Source organism: Odocoileus virginianus, chromosome 4, assembly GCF_023699985.2.
Source record: "Odocoileus virginianus isolate 20LAN1187 ecotype Illinois chromosome 4, Ovbor_1.2, whole genome shotgun sequence".
NCBI classification, from domain to species: domain Eukaryota; kingdom Metazoa; phylum Chordata; class Mammalia; order Artiodactyla; family Cervidae; genus Odocoileus; species Odocoileus virginianus.
In genome coordinates this window covers 20,896,774-20,924,594 of record NC_069677.1, presented here as the reverse complement: position 1 = coordinate 20,924,594, position 27,821 = coordinate 20,896,774, and the positions used below count along the sequence as shown (strand labels likewise).

Genomic DNA, 27,821 nt, shown 5'->3' with positions numbered 1-27,821 from the left:
GATCTTTTTTCCTTTTATAATAATTAGTCAGCAACATTTATTTAATGCCTACTAAGCTCAGAGCAAAAAGCATGGAGAATGGTAAAAGGCAGAAAGTAAGTAGATCTAAACAGAAACTATCATCTCCAGGGTAGCTGCTTATATCTTTATGAAAGCAGAAAACTGAAAAGTGAAAGGATTAAGAAAATTTAAAAGCAAAGTCTAAATGAGCACAAATTGATCTGGTAAGAACTGAGTTCTATAAATGCAAAGAGGATGCAAATTAAGAAAGCTTGAAGTTCAGTATTTAAAACTGGTATCTTTCTACTTTTATTTTCATAATACTTTGCCATGAGCATTGTTAGAATTTTGTACACCATACACTTTGGTGAGCAAAATTTCAAGGTTCATTTGTGCCATTTAGATAATGCAAACCTAATTCTTCTTATTTTATGGCTAGCTGAAGCCATAGAGTTTCATGAGTCCTTGTTAATCTGGTCTTAATTAAAACTCATTAGGTAACCTTAAACAAGCTACTTAACCTTTCTGTGCCTCAGTTTTCATATCTGGAAAATGTAATGATAACAGGGCCTACCTCATAGGATTGTTAGGAGCATTCAATATATAAAATTATATTTCTTCCACTTTATGAAGCACCTTTCTCCCTCATGGTTCAATTTCTTTGAGGTTGATATGCTTACTGTAACTGATTTCATAAGATTTAATTGTGTTACAGATTTACAGGCAGGAGTTCCTTCTTCCTTAGCGATAAAAAAACAACAATGTATTTTACTGTCAAAGGCATCATATTGTATAAAGTGCCTTTAGAACAGAGTCTGGCCCCCAGTGGGCTTCCCTCGTGGTTCAGTCCTTGAAGAATCTGCCTGCGACACAAGAGACCTGGGTTCAATCCCTGGATCAGGAAGATCCCCTGGAGAAGGGAATGGCTACCCTCTCCAGTATTCTTGCCTTGAAGAATCCGCCTGCGACACAAGAGACATGGGTTCAATCCCTGGATCAGGAAGATCCCCTGGAGAAAGGAATGGCTACCGTCTCCAGTATTCTTGCCTTGAAGAATCTGGAACAGCCTCTAGTTCTTAAACCTTTGTATGAGGTTAAATGTAGTTAATGTAGTTATTAGAAGGTAGTTAATAGAACTTTTTTTTTTCCATTTATTTTTATTAGTTGGAGGCTAATTACTTTACATCATTACAGTAGTTTTTGTCATACATTGAAATGAATTAGCCATGAATTTACATGTATTCCCCATCCCAGTCCCCCCTCTCACCTCCCTGTCCACCCGATCCCTCTGGGTCTTCCCAGTGCACCAGGCCCGAGCACTTGTCTCATGCACCCAACCTGGGCTGGTGATCTGTTTCACCCTAGATAATATACATGTTTCAATGCTGTTCTCTTGAAACATCCCACCCTTGCCTTCTCCCAGAGTCCACAAGTCTGTTCTATACATCTGTGTCTCTTTTTCTGTTTTGCATATAGGGTTATCGTTACCATCTTTCTAAATTCCATATATATGTGTTAGTATACTGTAATGGTCTTTATCTTTCTGGCTTACTTCACTCTGTATAATGGGCTCCAGTTTTATCCATCTCATTAGAACTGATTCAAATGAATTCTTTTTAATGGCTGAGTAATATTCCATGGTGTATATGTACCACAGCTTCCTCATCCATTCGTCTGCTGATGGGCATCTAGGTTGCTTCCATGTCCTGGCTATTATAAACAGTGCTGCGATGAACATTGAAAAGTGGGTTGTGGTGGTGGTGGGGGTGGTTTAGTTGCTAAGTCGTGTCCGACTCTGTGACCCCATGCACTGTAGCCCGCCAGGCTCCTCTGTCCATGGAATTCTCCAGGCAAGAATACTGGAGTGAGTTGTCGTTTCCTTCTCCAAGAAAAATAGGTTAGTGAGGTTTAATTTTATATTCTCAGTAACTTTTCAATGAGGGAAGATCCTTGATGAATAACAGTTGCAAGTAAATATTTGTGTTTCTTTTCAGTCATCCCTTATGCATCCCTTATGCAACACAAGAGACCTGGGTTCAATCCCTGGATCAGGAAGATCCCCTGGAGAAGCAGCTACCCTCTCCAGTATTCTTGCCTGGAGAATTCCATGGACAGAGAGCCTGGCAGGCTGCAGTACATGGGGTTGAGCCTGCAGTACATGGGGTTGCAAACAGTCAGGCACAACTGAGCAACTAACACTTTCACTTTTTCACTGACCTTTGGTCAGATCAGTCTTACAGAGTGATAATGTTATCACGGTCTAAAGACCATATTTGTGGTTTGTAAGACATTTGTACCTCATCTTATTGACTTCTACATTATGAGGCAAATATGCTTATGATTCCTGATCTTTATTTGAGTAAATAGAGCCTGGAATATTTGCCAGAAATCTCACTGCTGTCAAATGAAAAACCTAGGCCATGAACTGAGGTTTCTTTTATCTGTGCTATATTTGTCTCACCTTTATTGAGTCCTCCCACATTGTATGACAAAGATCAAAGATCCATATAGACAAAGGTATGGTTTTTCCAGTAATCATATACAGATGTGAGAGTTGGACCATAAAAAAGGCTGAATGTCAAAGAATTGATGCTTTCCAACTGTAATGCTGGAGAAGACTCTTGAGAGTACCATGGATAGCAAGGAGATCAAACCAGTCAATCCTAAAGGAAATGAACCCTGGATAACATTGGAGGGTTTGATGCTGAAGCTGAAGTTCCAATACTTTGGCCACCTGATGCTAAGAGCCAACTCATTGGAAAAGACTCTGATGCTGGGAAAGATTGAGGGCAGGAGGCAATGGAGAATGAGATGGTTGGATGGCATCACTGACTCAATGGACATGAGTTTGAGCAAACTCCAGGAGATAGTGAAGAACAGGGAAGCCTCATGTACTACAGTCCATGGGACTGCAAAGAGTCAGACACGACTCAGTGACTGAACGCAACAACGCTGTTTGAACTCTGGGTACTGAGGATGAGAGGGAACTTTGGCAGATGAGGTTTTCTGTTTTTGTTTTTTGTTTTCCTGACCTTAAATGCTGAAGAGTGGTGAGGGGAATGTAAAACATAAAGGAGTTGGTAAACAAATCTACGTGATGAAACAGGATAAAAGGTGCAGATAGGAGTGTCTGGCAGGATGTTTGCTGGGAAGGTCAAGCAATGTTTCTCGGAAGAATTAACTTAAGTGACAGCTCCATGTCAAGCTGAGAACTTGCACTTGCAGAACAGTGCATGTACCTGAGACAGAAATGAACTTGGATCTTTTAAGGAGCTAGAATGGACTGGGGTGGACAGGGGGGTAGATGCTTACAGTCCTAAGGTAGTTTCGATGTAAGCTTCAGTAGTGTATGCTGAATTTTGTCTCTCAGGAGCAAAGGATTTGGGCATCTTTTACTATACCTTATAAGCTTACAGATTTTGAGTGCTTTAGGGAAGTTCTTATAGTCTAGAGAGGGATGTGAGAACATGGATTGCTTTATCCTCTTTTCAAGATGAGTACACTGAAGAACAAACTATGAAATGATTTTCCCTAGTTAGTTTTCTAACGTTGTAAAGTAAGTGATATCTTGTTGCCTCACATACATATGCCTAGATGTCAATTTTTGAAGTGCTTTTTGTTTGTTTGTTTGTTTTTTGTTTTGAGGGTTTTAAAAGCCTACACTCTCTCCCAAATGGAAGTTTCCAATACTAGAAATCCATAAAAATTGATTCTCACACTGTATGGAAATTTTCTATGAAAGAAATCATTAGTGATCACCCCACCACCACTCCTGTTCTTCTTTGGTATTGCCTCCCTTGGTATCAACTGTTTAGACATATCAATTCTGTCTTGAAATACCCCATCAAATAATGACTCATATCAAGTCAAGAGTTTATTTTTCTTTTCAAGATTACCAACACCTGTTTAATCTGATCATATAAAAGAAAAAAAAACTGGTGATATATTTATTCTCAAACATAGCCTTAAAAACAATATTTTGTCCTTACATAGCCCATGCTCATAACTCTTGATATTATTTCAAAAGTGACATGCATCTTTCAGACACCATTAATAATGTTGATTTGGGAAGAGGCATTCGTTTAGGTAATTGCTTACAATTACCCAAAAGAATTGCAATTAAAATCTTGGGTAATTTGCTTCTTTTATTTTGTCTGATTCCTCACTTATAAAATGTGGATGTTGAAATATCCATATTTTATAAATGTGGATTTTTAATACCACTATTAATTCACCTACTGAGAAATATATAAAGTGGGCCTTTATGGTAAGTGGCTCAGTAGTTTAGAATCTGGCTAATATTTTCATTTTTATTAAATCATTTAATTAAATATAACTGAGCATCTTATAGGGGACTGGAATGCAAAAGTAGGAAGTCAAGAAACACCTGGAGTAACAGGCGAATTTGGCCTTGGAGTATGGAATGAAGCAGGCAAAGGCTAATAGAGTTTTGCCAAGAGAAAACACTGGGCATAGCAAAGACCCTCTTCCAACAACACAAGAGAAGACTCTACACATGGACATCACCAGATGGTCAACACCGAAATCAGATTGATTATATTCTTTGCAGTCAAAGATAGACAAGCTCTAGACAGTCAGCAAAAACAAGACTGGGAGCTGCCTGTGGCTCAGATCATGAACTCCTTATTGCCAAATTCAGACTTAAATTGAAGAAATTACGGAAAACCACTTGACCATTCAGGTATGACCTAAATAAATTCCCTTATGACTATACAGTGAAAATGAGAAATAGATTTAAGGGACTAGATATGATAAACAGAGTGCCTGATGAACTATGGACGGAGGTCCGTGCCATTGTACAGGAGACAGGTATCAAGACCATCCCCATGGAAAAGAAGTGCAAAAAGGCAAGATGGTTGTCTGAGGAGGCCTTACAAATAGCTGTGAAAAGAAGAGAAGTGAAAAGCAAAGGAAAAAAGGAAAGATATTCCCATTTGAATGCAGAGTTCCAAAGAATTGCTAGGAGAGATAAGAAAGCCTTCCTCAGTGATCCATGCAAAGAAATAGAGGAAAACAACAGAATGGGAAAGACTAGAGATCTCTTCAAGAAAATTAGAGATACCAAGGGAACACTTCATGCAAAGATGAGCTCGATAAAGGAGAGAAATTGTGTGGACCTAACAGAAGCATAAGATATTAAGAAGAGGCGGCAAGAATACACAGAAGAACTATTCAAAAAAGATCTTCATGACCCAGATAATCACGATGGTGTGGTCACTCACCTAGAGCCAGACATCCTGGAATGTGAAGTCAAGTGGGCCTTAGAAAGCATCACTATGAACAAAGCTAGAGGAGGTGATGGAATTCCAGTTGGGCTATTTCAAATCCTGAAAGATGATGCTGTGAAAGTGCTGCACTCAATATGTCAGCAAATTTGGAAAACTCAGCAGTGGCCATGGGACTGGAAAACGTCAGTTTTCATTCAGTCCCTAAGAAAGGCAATGCCAAAGACTGCTCAGACTACCTCACAATTGCACTCATCTCACACCCTGGTAAAGTAATGCTTAAAATTCTTCAAGCCAGGCTTCAGCAATACGTGAACCCTGAACTTCCAGATGTTCAAGCTGGATTTAGAAAAGGCAGAGGAGCCAGAGATCAAATTGCCAACATCCACTGGATCATCATAAAAGAAGAGAGTTCCAGAAAAACATCTATTTCTGCTTTATTGACTATGCCAAAGCCTTTGACTGTGTGGATCACAATAAACTGTGGAAAATTCTGAAAGAGATGGGAATACCAGACCACCTGATCTGCCTTTTGAGAAACCTATATGCAAGTCAGGAAGCAACAGTTAGAACTGGACATGGAACAGCAGACTGGTTCCAAACATGAAAAGGAGTACGTCAAGTCTGTATATTGTCACCCTGCTTATTTAACTTATATGCAGAGTACATCATGTGAAACGCTGGGCTGGAAGAAGCACAGGCTGGAATCAAGATTGCCTGGAAAAATATCAATAACCTTTGCTATGCAGATGACACCACCGTTACAGCAGAAAGTGAAGAAGAACTAAAGAGCCTCTTGATGAAAGTGAAAGAGGAGACTGAAAAAGTTGGCTTAAAGCTCAACATTCAGAAAACTAAGATCATGTCATCTGGTCCCATCACTTCATGGGAAACAAATGGGGAAGCAGTAGTAACAGTGTCATACTTTATTTTTTGGGGCTCCAAAATCACTGCAGATGGTGATTGCAGCCATGAAATGAAAAGATGTTTATGACCAACCTAGATAGCATATTAAAAAGCAGAGACATTGCTTTGCCAACAAAGGTCCGTCCAGTCAAGGCTATGGTTTTTCCAGTGGTCGTGTATAGATGTGAGAGTTGGACTCTAAAGAAAGCTGAGTGCTGAAATATTGATGCTTTTGAACTGTGGTGTTGGAGAAGACTCTTGAGAGTCCCTTGGACTGCAAGGAGATCCAATCAGTGCATTCTAAAAGAGATCAGTCCTGGGGGTTCATTGGAAGGACTGGTGCTGAAGCTGAAACTCCAATACTTCGGCCTCCTGATGCGAAGAACTGACTCATTAAAAAAGACCCTGATGCTGGGAAAGATTGAAGGCAGAAGGAGAAGGGGACGACAGAGGATGAGATGGCTGCATGGCATCACCGATTCGATGGACATGAGTTTGAGTAGACTCCGGTAGTTGGTGATGGACAGGGAGGCCTGGCGTGCTGCGATTCATGGGATCGCAAAGAGCTGGACATGACTGAGCGACTGAGCTAAACTGAGCATCTTATAAGTACTATGCTTCACAATAGGGATGCAAGCAAATATGACCTGTCGTATTAAATTACAGTGAAAATCATAGATTTTTAACTCAGACTTTTTATAACAGATTTTTTTGTTGTTATATAATTCACTTACCATACAATTCTCTGATTCTGATTATTTTTAAAGGAGATGACTACTACATTTACTCAACAAGTATTTTATGAACATACTGTGTGTGAGGAAAACTGTTTAGGCGTTGGGATTAGAGAGGCTGACAGTAGTTCTACAAAACCTAGCTTCCCATAATGTGTCCATCAACAGAATATTTTATTTTGTTTTGATTGAAGCATCGTTCATCTACAGTGTTCATCAGTGTCGGGTGTGCAGCAGAGTGGTTCAGTTTTGCGCATATGTATCTATTTTTTCAGATTCGTTTCCCTTAAAGGTTACTACAGAATTTTGAGTATAGCTCCCTGTGCTATAGAGTAGTTCCTTGTTGGTTACCTATTTTACATATAGGTAGATTTGTTTGCTATATCTGTGGGTCTGTTTAACAGAGTTTTTATATAGTGTTGACATCCAACGTTTGGTATCAACAAAGGGTACTCAGGGCTTCCCAGGTGGTGTTAGTGGTAAAGAATTTGCCTGCCCATGCAGGAGACACAAGAGACTTGAGTTCAATCCCTACATCAGGAAGATCCCCTAAAGAAGGGCATGGCAACCCACTCCAGTACTCTTATCTGGAAAATCCCTAGACAGAGGAGGCTGGTGGGCTACTGTCCATAGGGTTGCAAAGAGTCAGACATGACTGAAGCGACTTAGAGGGCATGCACGCAAGTGTGCTCTGGGGTCACAACAGATGGGCAAAGAAAATACACTCTGGGGAGACCTTGGGAGGTTTCTGAGAGGCTGTTATCTCTAAAAAGAATCTGAGAAGTCTGTTGAGAGCTTTCTAGGTTGATGACTGGGGACCAAAGAGGGGAAAATGTTTTGGGAAGAGGAAAGAAACCTGCCCACACAAAGTGGTGTGACATAGGTAAACCACAGCAGTTCAGTAGGGTTCCAGCCGAGGGGGTGGTAAGAGGACAGTTTCTGTTGAGTCTGAAGGTCTGAGAGGCTGTTAGTGTGTGCCTTCATAGAAATGTGTGCGTGTTACTTTGAGGTCACAAAGGAGCATGAGGTCAGTGAGCGGATGTGACATGTGAGTTGAGTCACAAAGATATCTCGGAGGGTTTTGAGGCAGTCTACAGTTAGTCCAGGCATAAGGAACTGCAGTTGTAGAAATAAAAGAGTGGTGTTTTTAGCTGGGTCAGGAATTTGAAGGACTTGGAAGATGAGGTAAGTGAAACAGAGAAAGAATAGAGCCAAAATATTACATTGGTGAGGGTTGAAGGGTAGCTTATGAATGAATTCTGTGCAAGGCAATGAATTTGTACATTGTGCTCTTCATCCTGTAGGCAGCTGGGGGAGTAGGGGTCGAAGTTTGAGAGAAGACTGGAACACTGAAGATTTGAGAAAATAAATTAGAAGTTTGCTTCCGAAAGATAACTCTGGCTATACTCAGATCGGAGGAGCCCTGGCTTTTGAATGAAAGTAGGAGTAAGCCATCTCTATTGTTTAGTGTAGTGTTTATCTAGTTAACATTTTATGTAAATGCTACCTATCAATTTCCCTTTGCAGCAATGGTCAACTGTTTCTAATATTAGGAAATTATAATTAAAATAAATGGAAATGATAGCCAACATTCATTGAAAACATACTATATCACTTCCATGTATTAATTCAGTTGATCCTCACAACAACCCAATGAGGAAGCCTGTCATTTTGCCCAAATTTTACAGGTGAGATAGTGTTCTAGAGAGATGAATCCTGGAATTTCTAAGTGGCAGAGCTGGTGTTTGAGCCACAACAGTCTATATCCTAGGCCTAATTATAAGAACTGACAGATGAATGCATAGCCAATACTACTAACAGTAATGATGTTGATGAGGAATTTGGGTGCAGTGTGTTTTTTTTTTTTTTAACGGCTCAGTGTTTCAGTGATTTTTACGACCATTACCCCCATCTAATCTTAACACTTTTCTTCCATCTCAAAAAGAAATTTCATATCCATTTGGAGTGACTCAAGAGTCACAAAGAGTGACTCTTTGTCACAAAGAGTCACAAAGAGTGACTCTTTGTAACCTCGTATGTGCCTTAGTGGTCATCAGTCTTTAAGTGAATATGATTTTACTTTAGTGACAGTCTATTTTAAATAGTAGCAATCTGATAGCCTTACTCAGTAACTCAGGAGGGTAACATAGTTTGAACTTATAATTTCTAACATCTGCATGTGAGCAATGTTCTCTGTTCTTAATTTAGGCAGAGAAGTGTAAAAGTGCCAGCCCCGTGTCAGTCATTGGTCATATGCACATGAGTAAGACTGCGCCAGGCCCCAGACTTGAGTTCATATGTCTTCTGGAGATGCTGACACTGAAATAGACACATTATTGGACAACATTGGAGAATGGACTTCATCTAGAAATCTTGACATATTTGTTGAAGGACTTGTGTTAAACTTCTTTATGCTGGAACCCATTGAATTGTTTATAAAAATCTAGATTGTATGAAGCATTTGGATTGCTTGGCATTTTGAGGATAAAATCCACACTGATGTTAAGAAAAATAGAACTCCCCATCCAGAATAGAGTAGTGATTGCCAGACATGAAATAGCCCAGCTGTTCAGTGACTTAAAGGACAGTTGGTCTCAGGCAGAGAGTACTAGATAGGATGTGGCTGCACAAGTAACTGTAAGCCCTGAATTACTGTACCTATTTTGTAGCACATACATCTAAAATGGCTTAAAATAAAAATTGCAAATGCACCAGATTTGATCAATCTTAGCATTTCTTTTTCTTATTTTCTCAGTCCCAAGTTAAAAATAAAATCCTCCTGCCTCATTTTCTTGTGTGCTAGTTAGTTAGGATTAACTGGTGTTCTCAACAGGAAAGCAATAGATATAGTAGATGACATTGTATAGTGGGTGAGAGCCCGGTAGAGATAATTATACAGTCACTCCCACTATATTACCCTTCAAAGAAACTGAGCCTAATATTCTCCTCCTAAGCAATTTAACCAACTTCTAAAAAAAGGTATAAGATATTATTTAGAGAATGAAATAGCTACTGTATATAATCAAGAGCGAGAATTATAGCAAATTATAATACTCATTTGATAAGTATATAAAGAGCTAGACTCGGAGCTTTGTATCATACCTCCTAAGTAATTGTTCAGTTGTGCTAACTGTCCTTTATAAAGGAGAGGAGATAAAGAACTGCTATAAAAAAATCAACTGTTATACTTGTTCAGTAAGGTTTCCCCCTCTGGGCATAGATTAAATCTAATTTCATGCTCTGCAAGGATCAAGCACACATTTGGTCCTCAAATGTTTAATAGTGGTGATTTCTTTGGCTTTCCAAAGATAATATCCGTGTAGAGACATAGACACTAGTAGAACTAAATGTGATTAACATGTGTGTTAAGAGTATGTCTGTGTAAGTATAGATGTTATATACCTGAGTTCACTGATCTTACATCCCAAAATTTTAAAAAGATAGGGCTACACGCAGATTTTTTTCAATAATTCTTTGAAGATAATCAAAAGGAGGTTGAGACTTCTGCTAAATTGTCCATTTAGTATATTAAAGTGTTGGCAGTAATAAGTATTGGTTTGCTTTAAACAAGACAGACAGGTGTAAGTTTTAAGAGGCTTAAGTGTGAGCACTTATTTTGAGTTTGTAATTCTTGTACTTCTACTGCGCCCCCCCCCCCAAAAAAAAAGTACTGATCTGACTGCTGTAATGAGAATCTGCACTATATAGTGGCTAAGAGCAGTTACTCAAAAGATGGCAGCTACCTTAGATGGAAAACTCCGAATTCTCCACTTACTAGCTGTGTGACCTTCAGTAGGCAGTGTAATCTCTCCATGCCTCAGTTCCTGATTTCAAATGGCTGGAAGAAAATCCCGAGGGTAATAGTGGAACCCTCTTTTATCATTGCTCTTGATGACTCAGTGAAGAGTATTATGGCAAAATTCATAGAACTTTCATGATTTTCAATTGAAAGGTGGTTCAATAGGCTGAGCTCTAAATGTGAAGAAGCTTTTGGAATGCTGCAGTTTGTTTCCCTCACATATACACACATAGGCATATGTGCAATGGAGTGACATTTTTTAAAAGACTGTCTAAATAATGTAAGAATGTTTCTTTCAATAACATATAATAACTTATCTAATAACAAAGCACTGTCATAATTTAAGTAACAATATTTTTTGTTTCTACTGATGCAATAACATTACATTTTATAATCATTGGCATCTTTTTTGATGGGACACTGTAAGCACCCAGAAAACATTAACAGTTCTAATTAGTATTTGGGTTGAGGTTAATGTGTGTACATTGTTAAAGTAATGGTCTTAAGGCCTTTAATTTCGGAGTCAACTGTGTTTAAAGAATATTTTGCATTTGCCACAAGTATACAGATATATCAGTGAGACTTGGATATTGTGCTAACTTAATCTGAAATTTACATCTTCTAAATACCTACACACTTCCCCTTTCTCTTGATTATGAAGGTTAAATTGAATAATAGAAGTGAAAGCATTCTGTAAACCAAAGTTAAGAAATAGCAGGATAGGTCAGGCAATGCTCTGCTAACAATTATTCTCCAAATCTCAGTTCTTCAAACAAAAGCTATTTTTTTGCTTCTGTTATTTGTTCACTCTGGATCAGACCTTCTTTGCAGACTGAGGGAATAGCCACCATCTCAAACAGTGCTGTCCCGCATCCCAGAGTAAAAGACCTCTGAGGGTCTTGACCTGTCAATTGCACACTCTGGCCTGTAAGTAACACATGCAGACTTGTACTTATAGCGTTTCAGCCAAAACTATTCATATGGCTCCATCTAGCCATCAGCGTGCCAGAAAACAGAGTTGGAAATACTTAGAAAGCAGCATTGATGGCTACCACAAAGTCTGTAATAATAATAATAATCATGGCTCCTATATACCAGGAACTGCTTTTAATGCTTTTCGGGTGTGGAGTTCTTTAGTGCTTATGAAATAGGTATGGTCATGATTCCCATTGTACAAGTGGGCAGAAAAATGATAGATTAACCTCTGCAGAAGAGGAAGAGCAGAGCTTTTACAGGATCTGTAGTGTTGATATATATTTCAAACAATAATGAAATTGAATGTATTTTTTAAAATTGTAAAAGGAAGATGTAGTTGAGATTTTCTGAAAAACCAGAGAGTGGACTAAGTGATCCATAAGGTGTCCTAAAATTTCACCTGAATCCTTAAATGACCTGCAGGAAAGGTGGACTCCCCTGTTCCTTTTGTAGCCTCATCTTCAGAAGCCATGGGCCCCCTCCTGAGCAGCACACTTCTCTGTTAGCTCAGGAGAGAAGCATTGTCCCAGTAAATGAGCTGCCAGTGTTTCTGGGAATGTTCCCCTTTTGACTTATTTGAACTTTCTATTTGAGAATGTCAAACACATGTGTAAGTAGAAGATTATAGTGAACCCAGTGTTCCAGATGATCAGTTATCCTTATACAGTTATCAATGCCCACCCAGTCTTCCATGATTTAGCTTCTTAAGTTAATCTGGCCATCTATCAAGTAGATGTTTGAACACAGACCGAGTTCCTTGAGTTTGTGAGGCTCAGAGAACAGGACTTCCAAAACAGAAAGCCGGTGACCAGCTGGCAGCTTTGTGATGAGTAGGCTTAGTGAGGACATGGGGAAGATGGGATTGAAGAGATTGATTTGAAGAAAGGGCATCACTAATCAATACTTTAGACAAGTTTTCAAGCTGAAGATAAATGATGTGACAGTATTTAATCATTCATTAGACACTCTTGCAAGGTAAGTGGGGAAAGGAGAGATTTGTTGGTAAAGTGTGTCAAATGATTGCCTTTCTCCCCAGCTAAAACTGTAGTCTTATTCACCACTGAGATAGCTAATAAACGGAGAGAGTGGACAGGTGATGTCTGTTATGGGGCAGTGTAGGGGACCTCTGTGTTCTGCGCCCTGCTGTCAGGCAAAGAATCCTCTGAACTAGAAAGCACACTGCCTGACCACCCTGGGCTTCCAAATCAGCGATATCCAGAGGGCCCTGGGTCATTGAACCTCCCTGTCCCTTTGAAAGACGCACATACTAACCATTCTGGGGCCTTACGAACCTCTTATAACATTCAATTAACAAATGTTCCTCAAATGCTGTGAGCTCCCCACTTGGATAGATGTGACTGAAATGTAAAGTACCTTTCACTGCCTTATTTATTGCTCCAGCAAACACGTTATATGTTGGCACCATTTATCTTCATTTTAATTTTATCTCCAACAAATATAGGCATTAATTTAAATCACATACAGAACATAACAGTTTTTATAGAGGCAAACTTATTCCAGTGTGCTGCATTTTAATATCACACTTTACCATCTTTTCTCACTTGATTCAAGAATAGTATCTCTTCCTGCCTCAGCATTTAAGCTGAGGACAACAGAAACTTTTTTTGTGCGTACATGTTCTTGCTCTCAAACTTCATCTTTCTCGCCGTTTTGCTGTTGGTTGCCTGGAAGTTTGTGAGCATGAACACAGGAGTTTATTAGTGGTTTTCTTTCTCATTTTCCAGCTTAACTTCCCATTGTGTTTGTGGTGAGGGTGGTGGGGGTGGGGACCCAGCAAAAGGAGATTTGTAGCTGAACTTAATTCTAGGTACCTGTTCTATCTGAAACAGACACAATGGAAGGTATACCTGGCTCCTGAAATTGACTTTTTCTTTCAAATGGAAAATTTCCCTTTCCCCCTTTTTCTTCATAACTTACTTCTGCAGCAGCAGAGTCTCTCCCCTGAGGGGAAGCAGGCTAAGTCAGCTGCTGTATTTATGACCACGAACCATTCCAGTTAGCTGCTACCCACTAAGCAAGGGCAATTTCCCGATCCTTAATTTGTGGCCTGCAAAGCTGTTGTCCCTCTTCATTTAAGACTTGCCAGATTGACTCTGACATGGCAGCATATTCCCAGAAGTCAGGGCTACAGAGGCAGGAATAACATGAGCACAACCATTAGACAATGTGGATTTAAGCCATTCCAGGATCCTCTGGGAAGCTTTCAGGGACTTTCCCTCCAAAGGACTGAACTGAAAAGAAAACAAAATTTACTGTTCTAGTTTTTTAGGCTTCTGAATATCTAGTTTAGAGACATCGGTCATACCCCACCCCCACCCCAGCTTTTGTTTAAACATTAGAGTTTAAATGTACCAGTTTGAATTCTCTGTTTTATCCTTATAACATCCAGGAGAGGGATGCCATAATTATGTTCATTTTACAGATGAGGAAACAAGGCCTAGAGAAGTTATTTTTTTAATTTTTATTTTTTTCTGAATTCATGCAGCTGAGACATGGCAAGGCCAGGATTTTGAATCCAGACCACTTTCTCTGATTTGTTTTTGGTATAGCTAGCTCTCTTAAGTCTCAATTCTTGACCTCTTGCTTGATGTGGACTCTCCCCAAACCCTTAATCTTTGTGTTACTAGGTGCATTTTATCTGTGGCAAGAACACGGTTACCCTGGAAACCCACTAGCTAGAATGGCAATCCAATTATAGCACCACTGCTCCGGTTTTATTAAATTAGCATTGCTGATGACGTGGACTTTTTGATGGAAGGATGCTCAGAAGTGGTTCTCACCAGTTGTCCTTGCCTCTTAGGACCCTTTGGGGTCATTATTCCACTCCACCAAACCAACAAACAAAAAATCCTCCTTTAGGTGATGGATTGAATTTGAGAGATAAGTTGGAATTGCTTTTTTTTGACCATGGGCTTTCAGCGGTGGATGAAGATGTATGGAAGTGCGTTTGTAAAAAAGCCTAATTAGATTCTGCCTGCCCTTTGAGTAGCCACGCCCACCCCACCATAGTCTGTTGATTTAGGACTCTGATATGAATGGCGGAGGCTCATGGTCATCAGTTTGTGTGGTTCTTAGCCTGTTGGTTATATCCAGACTTGATTCAGGAAAATGTGCAGCTCTTTGATATCCTTTGGCCCTTTACAGACTTCTGATGGACCAAGAATTTGCCTTGATATGGACACTGATTCTATTGGTGAGCTTCCTTTAAGCATATAGAATTTAAATAGCATTGAATATAGTCAGTGCTTATCCCAGTGACACCAGCTTGGAGGAAATGATGCTCTTTTTGCCGGTGGGCTGTCGGCTCCCTGAGATGGTAACTGGTAGGCTGGCAAAATGCTGTGTTACTTTCTTCCATGTATCATGTACTGTGCCAGGCACATAATACCCATTACCTCGGTGAATTTCATCAGCTCTATCATTAGCTCTATTTTATAGAAGAGGTAAAGGAAAAATTAGAAAAAATGGCCTGCTTATTTGCAGGGTTCTGAGATTATGGTGATGAGTTCTGAGCACCAGTTCCTAGCTTACAGTCCAGTGTTTTCTTTATACCATAGCGTGTCAAGGTTGATCTTCTATGAATCTGAATTTTTAAAGTTCTAATGCCAGAGCTGTTTTTGTCTTGAAAACAGTTTGGGCATATCCTGTCTAGAAGGATGGTAACCAGGGAGGGGAGTGGACTGCATATTATTATGTACTGTGGAGAAGGGATATTCCCATGACTCTGTCACCAGGGAGCAGGTATCCAGAATCACAAATTCAAAATGATGAGAATTACGCATCTTTATAAAGCATTCTACAGTCTGTGTTAGAACAACAGTTGGAAGTGGACATGGAACAACAGACTCCTTTTCCAAATAGGAAAAGGAGTACATCAAGGCTGTATATTGTCACCCTGCTTATTTAACTTATATGCAGAGTTCATCATGTGAAACGCTGGTCTGGAGGAAGCACAAGTTGGAATCAGGATTGTCAGGAGAAATATCAATAACCTCAGATATGCAGATGACACCACCCTTATGGCAGAAAGTGAAGAAGAACTAAAGAGCCTCTTGATGAAAGTGAAAGAGGAGAGTAAAAAAGTTTACTTAAAGCTCAACATTCAGAAAACTAAGATCATGGTATCCAGTCCCATCACTTCATGTCAAGTAGATGGAGAAACAGTGGAAACAGTGGCTGACTTTATTTTTCTGGGCTCCAAAATCACTGCAGATGGTGATTGCAGCCATGAAATTAAAAGACACTTATCCTTGGAAGGAAGGTTGTGACCAACCTAGAGAGCATATTAAAAAGCAGAGACATTACTTTGCCAACAAAGGTTCGTCTGGTCAAGGCTATGGCTTTTCCAGTGGTCACTTATGGATGTGAGAGTTGGACTATAAAGAAAGCTGAGCGCTGAAAAATTGATGCTTTTGAACTGTGATGTTGGAGAAGACTCTTAAGAGTCCCTTGGACTGTAAGGAGATCCAACCAGTCCATCCTAAAGGAGATCAGTCCTGGGTGCTCATTGGAAGGACTGATGCTGAAGCTGAAGCTCCAATACTTTGGCCACCTGATGTGAAGAGCTGACTCATTGGAAAAGACCCTGATGCTGGGAAAGATTGAGGGCAGGAGGAGAAGGGGGCGACAGAGGATGAGATGGTTGGATGGCATCACCGACTCAATGGACATGGGTTTGGGCAGACTCCGGGAGTTGGTGATGGACAGGGAGGCCTGGCGTGCTGCGGTTCACGGGGTCAGCAAAGAGTCGGACATGACTGAGCGACTGAACTGAACTGAACAGTGTGTGTTAGCTTTTTTCACCTGTCAGTAATTAAAGACATTCACTGAAATTCTGGCTTCCTCATTTTCTGGTCTGGTTACCTCAACTAGTATGGTTGATGCCTTCAGTCCTCATTTCCCTGTGAGAAAAACGGAGCACTAATAATATTGGATAAGTATATTGTGTTGTGAAGAAATGAGTAAGAATTATATTCTCAGATGCAAAAAAGGTAATCTCATAGAAGGTAGTAGTGTTCTTCTTGTGATTACCCAGCGATCAACCTCTCTACCCCTGTATCATTTGAATCTGAGACTATCTTTGATATTCCTTATGTGTAACTGTAGGGACTTTCATTTTAAAATTCTAATTCTTGGTGTTATTACCCTGACAACAAATTCTTCTCTAATTATTCCATGTGAAAGAAGAAATAGTGCCTTTGAAACTTCTATTATATTTTCTCTTAATTAGATATGAATCTATATATTATTTGAATTGTGACTTTTTTTTTATAAATATACTAGTATATGTGCATATTTTACAACATTTAAAGTTGCAGATACACTAACAGTCATTTCTGGGGTCACAGAAAAAAAGGCTTGTTTCTTATACTTCTACATGTTTTAAAAGTTTTTATAATTAATCTATTTTGTTTTGCATGTATAGTGTAATTTATAGAAATGTTTTGGTAGATGTATATAAATGCTTATTTCATAACTTTGTATAAATATATATATATACACACACATACAGTAGGGCTTCCCTGGTAGCTCAGATGGGAAAGAATCTGCCTGCAATGGTAGGGGAACTAAGATCTTACATGCCTAGGGGCAATTAAGTTCATGGACACCACAACTAGAGAAAACCCACAGGCCTCCACAAAGATAAAGAACAGCAGATAAAAAGCCAAACAATCAAACAACTGCCCACCCTCCTCCCAAATAAAATCCATAAACCCAATTATCATGTACTGGGGGAAAATTTTTAAACTATTAAATTTTTCCTCCTTTCCCTCTCCCTCTCCATTCCCTCTCTTCTCTTCCTCTTTTTTCCATCAGCCTATTAATTTATCATCTAACCTTCCCTCCACCACTTTCTTCTTTCATTCGTCTCTGCCCAGCACCTTTTACCTTTTTAGCACCTTTTAGAATAGAAACTGAAAATATTCTTGATCTTAAACATAATGTGTTAGAAAAATTGAATGTGCTTTTTGAGAGGAGATATCTTGTCCTTGTATCCACATATCATTGTGATACTTGAACCTGTCTCAAAACAGAAGTAGAACTATGATTTTTAACACTAATTTCAATCTTTAGTGAATAGACTTTCTTTCCCAACCACCCTGATGAGAGAGAACAGAACACTTAAACACAAGTCTGTTAGTTCTGATAGCACTTGCCCAAGTTGAATGCCTTTTATGGTTCCCAGTGGCCATGATGATTTCTATTCCTTTTCAAGTTTGTAAGATTTTGGTTGGTTATTTTTGTAGCAGCCAGGAGTTTGGGTCCTAGTAACTGAACCTTATACACTTTTTTTTTTTTCCCCTTCCTCTCCAGGTGTCTGCTATGGACCACCCTGCTTTATTTATGCTTTTTTGTATAGTGTTTCCCTTGTCAATTCATGTAATGTTCATTTTAGTTATTAAGATATTAATTTAATCCAGTGAAGGAAGCGAGTATTTGTGTGTGTCTCTGAATTTTTTAAAGGGGAATATTATTTCTCACTTGAGGAAACTGGCTTTCACAGTCCATCCTCTCACTTTTTTCTTTTTTCAATTTGAACTGTCGCAACTAAGGAGATCACATATAGTACTTGCTAGTTGATACTTACCTTCTACCATTCTGAGTGAGTCCTCCTGTGGCCCCTCTCCCAGAGGTGCACTGAGTCACAATGCGATTAGCAGCTGCCTGTGAACTCTTGCACATGGCACAATAAACCATGGGGTGTTCAAGGTTCAGCTTAGGAAGGACTTTCAGGAAAAGATGGAGACACTTCCCTTACTCCAATCGTTGAATAATTGCTTGTAACTGGTATTAATGTTATAAATGATTGTCTCTAAGTCTGTCTCAGTTCCAACCCAGATGGAGTTTTGATTTTAGAAAATCATTCAGTGAAATGTATTTCCTGTGCCTGGTAGTCAGTGATCACTTACCAAAAAAAAGGGGAGGGGGGTGGGAGAATAAAAATAAACTTATGATAATTCACATACACTTAACCTTTACTGAGTGAGTAATACCATAAAGGGAATGAAGCATGCTCTGCTGACCAGCATTTGCAAATGGATTCCAGGAATGTGGTTAGAGTTGCCAAAGCAATCTCTGAATCCTGCCAAAAGCTTCCCTTGGGATATTTTTTAGGTTAGGAAAAGTGAGGGATATGAAGGTGTGTATGTGAATATGTTTTAAAATGTTCTTACCAGCACTGCATCGTGAAAAGAACACTGGCTGAAAGCTGAAAAACCTGCATTCTCAACCTGTGCTGTGTGCTATGCTTGGTCACTCAGTTGTGTCTGACTCTTTGTGACCCCATGGACGGTAGCCCACCAGACCCCTGTGTCCATGGGATTCTCCAGGCAAGAATACTGGAGTGGGTTGCTATGCCCTCCTCCAGGGGATCTTCCCAACACAGGGATCAAACCCAAGTCTCCCGCATTCTAGGCAGATTATTTATTGTCTCAGCCACCAGGGAAGCCCGCATTCTAGACCTGGAATCATTTAATCTCCATCATACTGGAAAAGTTACCTACCTTCCTGTGCATTTTATTTATCATGTGGAAAATGAGGGTGTTAGACTAAGATCTTTCTTTCATCAATGATATCCTGTGCTTTAGATTACTCCATAACAGAAAGGTGATGCATGTTCATTATGTCACTGAGTTAACTAAACTAAAATAAATGAAACAACAAGAACAAAAGCAATCTCATTTTAAAAAAATGAAAAAGAAGTACATATACAGTATTTCTAGTTAGTCAAGTTAGTCTAGTTACTGAATCTAATATTTTTAAAGACCTTGTCGAATTAAGAACTCAAGTTCAAATGCTTGACTTATGCAAAAAATAGTACTATATGCATTGCAACTGACAAGGCACCAAAATTCCTCTCCTGTTTCTTATGAGAGTAATACTACAACCATTGTAGTATTGTTTTTCTCCCCAATTAAAAAAATATGGCCCAAAACATTTAGTGTTTATTTATAATTGTAAGCAGATGAGACCAATAAAGAATTGAAGTATCAGTGATGCCTAAAACCTCTCTCCAATTGTATGTTTTTCTCCATTGTTATTACTATCCATTTCTACCCGCTCCCTGATTTTGATTGCTTCCCTTTGTATGTAGAGTATGAAGAATTTGTGTTAGCTTTCTTTGTCTTGTAGTCACTGCCCCTCTTCTCATGAGACAGCTGAAACTTTCCAAAGGTTCCAGGAAGTCCCCATCATGAACAACCCCTAGGGAGATATATTGCTAAGTTCTTGGTTTATAGTAGGAAGGCATCTCTTTTCAGAAGCAACCTTACAGTTTTGTTTAGGGTGGAATAAGAATGTAGCAAGAATGGTCTCCGTATAGTCTTGCAGCAATTTTGGCAGACCTTATGAATGGTTTCTTTTTTATCAGAAGTCAAAGATCAGCCAGTGTGACTGGTGATGCCTATAGAAGGTACATTAGTCAGTGTTTTACCAGAGCTGGTAGGAGATACATACAAGAAATTCATTGCAAGGAATTAGCTTTCATGATTGAGTGGGCTGGCTGAGCAATCCCACATCTGTAGTGTTGGCTGTTAGGAGGGGCAGGCTGGAACTTTGCTAAAGGTGTTGACACTACTGTCCACAGGAAGACTTTTCTCCTTTAAAGAAGTCTCTGCTTTGATCTCAAGACCCTTCAGCCTTCAATCAGGTCAACCCACATCATCTGGGATAATCTCCCTTACTTAAAGTCAATGGTTTATGGACTTTAATCACTTACACAAAACGCCTTCACAGCCATACCTAGGTTAGTGTTTGAATAACTGCGGATACTCTAGTCTAGCAAAACTGACACAGAAAACTGATTATCACAGAAGGCCAGCTATTTTCTACAATAGATAAGTCTATGGTAGACAAACCATAGGGACTGAGAGGTCAGAAACAGGGAAAGCAGGAATGATGTAGGAGGAGCCTCAAGAAGCCCAGATTCATCATCAAGATTGGGGCTGGGAATGATGGTAGATGTAGGGGACAGTAAATGTGGACAGACGAGTGTTCTACCTCATGCTTGTTGAGACCTGAAAAGGCTTTGCCTACGTGCTCTGGGAATAAACCTGTTGCTTGTCAAATAGTTCTTGTTAGTTCCAAAGTTCAATACAGCAGAGTTGATGGTAGTTCTTTTGCATTCTTTCCTGAGTTGAAATTTAGTAACCTATTCATATGCTTCTTCAGTGTCAAAAGCATTTGCTAAAATGCCTTTGCCTTTACACTGCTATCATCCCCTAACCTCCTGGTCCTGGTGGTCACTTACTGGCCTCTTGGCAAATGGCTCACTGTTTGTTCTCTGGGTCTAGGCTCTCAGTCTTGTTGGAAGATTTCAGGCCTCAACTTGCTGGCTCCTTAGTCCTTTGATCTCTTATCTCCTGTGACTCTTCTCTCCACTCAACTGTAGCCACGTATCCCAAGATCACACCCTGGATCTTGTCATTGATTGGTTCATTAATCAAGCAATCAAAACAAAACAAACAAAAGCCCAACTTTAGATTGTTCCAGCTCTTAGACAACTCCCACTCTACTCCTTTTAAGTATCTTTGCTTTCCACTGTCTTTATTTCTATTTCCCCATCAGCCCCTGACTGTATTTCTTCTTACCCATTTTAGATTCTCTTGTTCAGTACCTCAGCCCATTCTTTCCACTGTTGACTTTGTTAGTCAGCTTTTTCCCCAGAGTTTCACTTTGTATACCTACCCTGTTTCAACTCACAGCACGCTTAGGCCATCTTGCCAACTTTTCTAGGTTTTACGTATCATGCTGTCTTGGTTTTCTGCCTTCTTTTCTGAAAAAGTCCACTTCTAGGGACCTCCTTAGCCGCTCTTCTTTTGTCTTCTCTTAGATGTTGGTTTTCTTTGGTGGTGGCAGTAAAGTGGGCCAGGAGTGGGGGTATTTTTCCTCAAGTCTGTTATTATTTTACTTCGCACACTTGGTTTGGAGACTCTCATTTCTTCATTTCTATGGCTTCAAGTACCTGTGCTCTAAAGTTTGTTTATAGATGTGTTTCAGCAAGCTTTCTTGCACTTCAGATCCAGACCTTTCTCAGTGCCTTATTGGCCAGGTGCATTTGTATATATCACAGAAAACTTAAGTCTGAACATGTCTAAAATAAATTTATCAACTTACCTCTGGAATTCTTTCTCCTCTTGTGTTGTTAAATTTAATGGTGTTGCTATCTAGCCATTTTCCTAAGCTAGGAATCTGAGTGCTCCTTTTACATTCCTCTCTTTTCCATATTGCCAATTTTAGCTTCTAAAAATTTCACAAACCTTTTTACTTCTCCCCATCTGCATGGCCTCTGAAGGATCTCAGGTGTACCACATTTGTATGGCATTGGTCATATACTCCTAATTGGTTTCCTTGTAGCCCCTTGCCTGCCTCCCAGTCTGTTCCTAAAATACAAATCTCACTGCAGAATTCCCCTGACTAAGGTCTTACATTTTTAGCCTGGTAATATAATTGATTAAGAAAACAGACCCTGAAATCAAATGGAAACATGTTTGAATCTCACTTTCATGATATGTAGTCTTGGACAAGTAACCATTTTTGGTTTGTTTCCATGTGTAAAATAGGAATAGTGATAGCAGTTAATTGTTTTTTTCTCTCCCTTCCCCTTTGTTTTTTTAAGGTGTTTTATGCCCTTTGACCCTTAATTTCTTCTCTTACTTCTGTCCCTCTGGTGTTCCTTGAAGCCACACCTGACTTGTCTCAGATCCCCAAAGGCACTGAGCTGCCCACTAGACACCACATGCTATTTTCTCTACCTGGAACATCATCCAAACCCCCAAGCCCTCTGTTGCCTTGTCTCAACCCAGGTGTCATTTCCCTTGAGAAATCGTTCAGCAAACTCCTCCACTCCTGTGTAGTTTGGGTGCCCTTGCTATGTGCTCTTATATCTTTTTCCTTAAACTTCCTGATCGCCATACTTTATGTCCTGTTCTATAAACGCTTGTTTACTCACCGCCTCCTTCTCCCACTTGATCATCCACTGTCCATCCACTGTAAGTGCCATGCAGACGTTGACTACTGACCCTGATCATCTTGTTAAACTTCCTGTTCCTGCTGCCCAGAGCTTAGCAGAGTCTTGCAGAGACTGGGCACTCGTTCAATATTCGATGAATTTTTATGAGACGGTCTCACTAATTCACTTGTGTTTCCAACAAAGTGATCACACTGTTTCTTCTTTGGGAGAAAGCATACCATAACGCCTAACCCCCTACCTCTGATGGCTCCCTAGGAACCTGCCTGTCTAGAGAGCTGTTTACACAATGAAATCAAATGGTATTTTGCTAGGAGGGAAAGCCCCAGGATAAGTCCCTTGTCTTGACCACAGAGTTCTTATGTTTTCTATCTTTCCTTTCGAAAGCAACATTTTTATCCTCCGCCTATAATCCTAGCACTGTAGTACAGAAATATATTTATACTAAACCCCCAATAGATTATGTTCACCCTTGGATGAGTAGGGGGAATAGCAAGCACCAAATTCACTATTGGCATTACTTGGAAGGAAGTTTCTAGGTGTATAACTGACAACATTCATGGAGAGCTGCTTTACTTTTCTATGGAGATTTTGGGAGTTTTTTTTTTTTTTTTAACAGTTCTGCATGCTGAAAGAAAGTTCACAAATTTTGAAAGGAAATGTGGCCCTTTTCATTAGCTCCTTTTACCTCATGCTGAGTCATGGATGAGAGAATTTGTAGGCGGCTGAGCTGTAGGAAAAGTAATACTGTCATTTACACTTGCAGGCTGTTATGCTTTCCAGAAAACTTTTTCTGTAGGTTGTGAAAGTGATTAATCTGCTGTTAAAACTGACAAAGAAGGTTCTCTGATAAGAACAAGAATTAAATGAGGGATTTTTTTTTTCTTTATAAAGTAAGCTCCTATTTCCAGTTTTAGACTAGGAAAAAATAGGTTTTGGTGTTGTTTTTTACTTTTGGTCTTTTTGCGTCTGTGTGAATTTGGTCATGGCTTAAAACAATCACAGGACATTTTCTATTTAAATTATGCTATTTATTGGCATGGTTCATGCCTTATGTTTTATATCTAAATTATTCATTTTTACATCCTGTTCCCTCAACATTTTTTTCTTTCATATTTCTATATCTGGGTCTTACTTTTTAATACTCTACATACACATCATCTTATGTCTCAAACCCAGATTTCTCCTACCAACTTCTTTTAACATAAAACTGGTGAAGATGGTCTGCATTCTTTCTGTGATATAAATTTCTCCCTCTCTGAAAAATTTTATCCATGTAACATTTATACAACAGTTTACAAAACTTGTACGAAAGTTGTTCGATACAACTGAGATGAGTCATTGAGTTCTGGCAAATATAAATGTCATTTGAACCTTTCTCTAGGGACCCCACATTTCAGCTGGCAACCTAAAGGAACAAACAAATCAATCACATGGCATAAGTCAGCTTTTTTATAATTCCGTGGAGAACTAGTGACTTATTTCGAGGGTTGAAAGTCCTCAAGAAGGTAGAATAACATGTTAGAAGTTTATTAAATTTGCTGCATATTTTAATGGCTATTTAAAAAATACTTATAACAAGTTCATATTGGTTGTTAAAATGCATGGGCTTGAACCTCTGTGTTTTGTTATGCATTTTGCTTCTTTGAAGGTTCACCATTTTGTGTTAGGATATGTCAGCTTATTTTCCTCTTTTCCTTCTTCCTCGCCTTATCTTTTGAAGACTGATTCTGCCCTTGAGCCATTCCCTTGGCAATTGAATGGATTCCTGGGAGTAGAGAGAGCAGTCTCACAACTCTTGACAGCATGACCTCCCATGAGATAGAGAAATGGTCCCTTCTGTAACCCAGATGGACCAGTCTAGGAGACTTTGCATTCTTCTTTCATTCCTAAAGTGTGGATATGCATATGGCTTTTGTCCCTGGGCTACAAATCCAGGTTTTAAAATTCTGAAGTTGAAAATGTCCAAATGATTTACCACTGAAAACCTGCTATTACTGTATATTTATATCAGTATTTCATGAGGAAAAAAAATAGAGAACTTGTAAATGTACTTGTTTTATATCTGAACTGCCAAGATTATTTCTGTTCCTTCATTAAATGTGTGTGAAATATATGCAAACACACACATAAACACATATCTGTATATTTATATACATATATAAATCTACATAAAGAGCAGCATTATTAGATAACACTCTTACAGTTTCTTAATTCATCTCCAAATGCTGTCACATACTGCATCTTGTAATAAAAGACTTCGGTTTTTTTGGAGGGGGTCTCCTTCGGGCAGGATGAAGTGTGGAGAGCTTTTACATTCTGCTGTTAAGCAGAGCAAGGTCATTGCTACCTGCGGAAGTGGCTCTGTGCAGACTTGTCCATGTTTTCATGGCAATGTGGAATAACTTTCAAGCTAGAAGGAGAAAAAAAGGCCTCTTTTGTTGTTGTTTATATTGTTGTTGTTGAGATTGTCTTAATTTGACTGTAGTATTTTTAAGTTAGGAACACTTTGACTTGACATTTTTAAATGGAAAAACTTCTTTAGATGTTATGGAAAAGTCTTTTTCTTAACCAAATGCCAGTGACAAAATTTAGACCAGAAAGCAGTCGTGAAGCAACAGTAATGAGGTATGATTGTGGTTTAGTGGGAGAAATAAAGCCCTGTAGGGAACAGCACAAATGCAGTAAATGATGAATCGCTACTAAATAGATCTCATTAGTCCACCATTGACTATGTATAATTGACATTAGGAAGATTCTGGAAAACTTGGGAAGTATAGACCAGAAAGCTTGATGTTATACTAATATAAATCTTTAGAGTGTCTGTTTAAAAAACAATTGATTGTGCCTGAGGGTCCACACACGTCACTAACATGTGCTTGAAGAAAAAGCTGTTTATATCTCTGAAGAGAAATGTACCCAGAGAACGTTGGGTGATGTAATATGTGACCACTGTAAGTGAGTTTCTCCTTGTGTGCATGTGTGCTCAGTTGCTTCAGTTGTGTTCAACTCTGCAGCTCTTCTGTCCATGGGTTTCTCCAGGCAGGAATGCTAGAGTGGGTTGTCCTGTTCCTCCAGGAGATCTTCCAGCCCAGGGAACAAACCCACATCTCTTAGGTCTCCTGCATTGGCTGGCGGGTTCTTTACCACTAGCGCCACCTGGGAACCCTGCGAGTATCTCCCTCAGTCCTAGATATTTTCCTTAAAATATAATAAACCTTAACTGTTGTTCTAAAGCATGTTGACTCTACTGAGGACTGAAACACAAGAGGGCATTGATAGTGATTGTTTTCATGTTGTTACTCTACATGGTCTGCAAAGCCTGAGTGCCAGATGCTAAATTCTATCAACATAATGTATCTTTAATTAAATATTATATTTGCAATGCAATTAATAATGTGACCTGCTTCCATAACTTTATTAAGAAATTACCATAATTTTTGTATAATAAGGTAATAAAAAGGCAGTGTGTTTTGAAACAGCCTTCCCTGAAGTGGTTATGTGCTTTGTATCTGTTGAATTTTGAATTAAATGAAGAGATTGATGGTCAGTATTATCTCCTGCAATGTACTCAGGACTTTATATTAATAAGGGATCTTCTGTGATTTTTCTTCTTTTAGAATAAAAGAGGTTTCTTGCTTTTCACTGGGCTCACTATTCAAGATATTTAGAGAATATTTCATTTTATTGGCTTTATGCTCCCTCCATCCCTATAACTCTTTCTAAAAACTAAGCATTACCAAGCAATGTTAATTTCAAGTAGTTTACTGTACATTGCACTGTGATGATTCCTAATAAATGGAAAGTCATGCTTCTGGTTCTGTGGCCATCATTGATGTTGTTTTAATTTTCACAATGTGTTAACATGATAATTAAATTCCCCCAGTGTCCTGTGAGGAAGGAGTTTTAAATGGCACCACATGTAGAGGAAAATCTTTGGTATTTAAAAATATTATCTTTTAAACTGAGATTGTATGTGGATACACAATAGTGTGTCTAGCTGTGAAAATAGTATTTAAAAAAAATATTTTGTAAGCTGCTTTTTTGAAGACTGTTTGAAAATGTCACCCTCAGCTAAACAAAAGTAATTTGCATCAGAGGGGTGTGCGTGTGTGTGTGTGTGTGTGTGTGTGTGTCTGTTTGTCTGTCCTTACTCTTAATGAAACAGCAGTCTCTCTTCAAAAAGTAATTGTTCTCCTTGCAATTTATTTTTCTCTCAGCACTGAGAGTCCCTCTCCTGCCCTTCTTTCACCCTAATACTTGTCCTTTAATTCTATCAGGTTAGTTGTCAACTAAAATTAAAGGCAGGTGTTACCCTTCACAGTCTATCCTGATCTAATTTTGCAGACTTGTTTTAGGTATTTGTTTTTAGTGTCGAAATAGCTAACAGAACAACTTTGGAATCACAAAGTGTAGATTCAGATACCAGTATTTTATTATTCTGTGACCTTGGGCAAATAACTTAAGCTCCCTAGACCTCAGTTTCCTCATCGGTAAAATGGGAATAACAAGCCCTTCCTCTGTTGTATGTAAATCACTTAGATAAGGACAGACACAAAGGATGACCTCAGCTATTTAATATTAAGGTCCTGCCAAACAACTTTATTGTTCTTTCCTGTCCTTTTGTCTGTGTCTCTGCTCACATTTTTGCTTGAAACAGAATCTACCCTCTTCTTTCAAGGCAGGCACATACACGCATGCAACATGAAGCCATCCTCATGTTCTAACTTTGTAAACCCCACGGAACAGCTCCGAGATCCCCTCTCTGTCTGCGAGTTGGGGGCTAATCCACCTGAAACCTTCTATTGTGTGTCTTAGTATGCTGAACTGTTACAAGTATGTGGTAGTGTAATTTTGTCTCTTTTGCTGGTATGTGAACTCCTGGAATCCAGAGAAATCTGATGAATTTCTCCCTGCTGTAATGGGTCTATTTCCTTTGTGACCTGTGATCATTATTTATCTTTTCTTTATATCTTATTTGAAATACCTCTGAGTGTACATAATGTATTCTGCATTTTTGCATTAAGTCTATCACTTCTGGGCATTGGCAAAAGCCAGAAAATTAGGAGGAACAAAAATAAATACATTTAGCCCATTTAAGCAATATGTGAGTTCCTCTTGTGTTTCCTTCCTTCATTTAGCTCTTAATTGTTTTGCAAAAGAATGACAGA

The 27,821-nt window shown here is 39.1% G+C and overlaps 1 protein-coding gene across 12 annotated transcripts in view; it reads left to right on the top strand.

Moving 5' to 3' along the window:
* LPP (LIM domain containing preferred translocation partner in lipoma) overlaps positions 1–27,821 on the top strand; it is a 719,231-nt gene that overhangs the window by 385,514 nt on the left and 305,896 nt on the right. Inside the window, exons 1-2 of one of the 12 annotated variants that reach the window (XM_070466256.1) lie at positions 7,939–8,071; positions 8,191–8,326. The exons of 8 other annotated variants lie outside the window; for them this stretch is intronic. In XM_070466256.1, coding sequence (XP_070322357.1) covers positions 8,321–8,326 — 6 coding nt within the window. In that variant the 5' untranslated portion in view covers positions 7,939–8,071; positions 8,191–8,320. Of the gene's footprint in view, positions 1–7,938; positions 8,072–8,190; positions 8,333–8,406; positions 8,575–27,821 lie in introns of those variants that run through there. 3 more of the 12 variants (XM_070466255.1, XM_070466257.1, XM_070466258.1) reach the window with 3 other exon arrangements.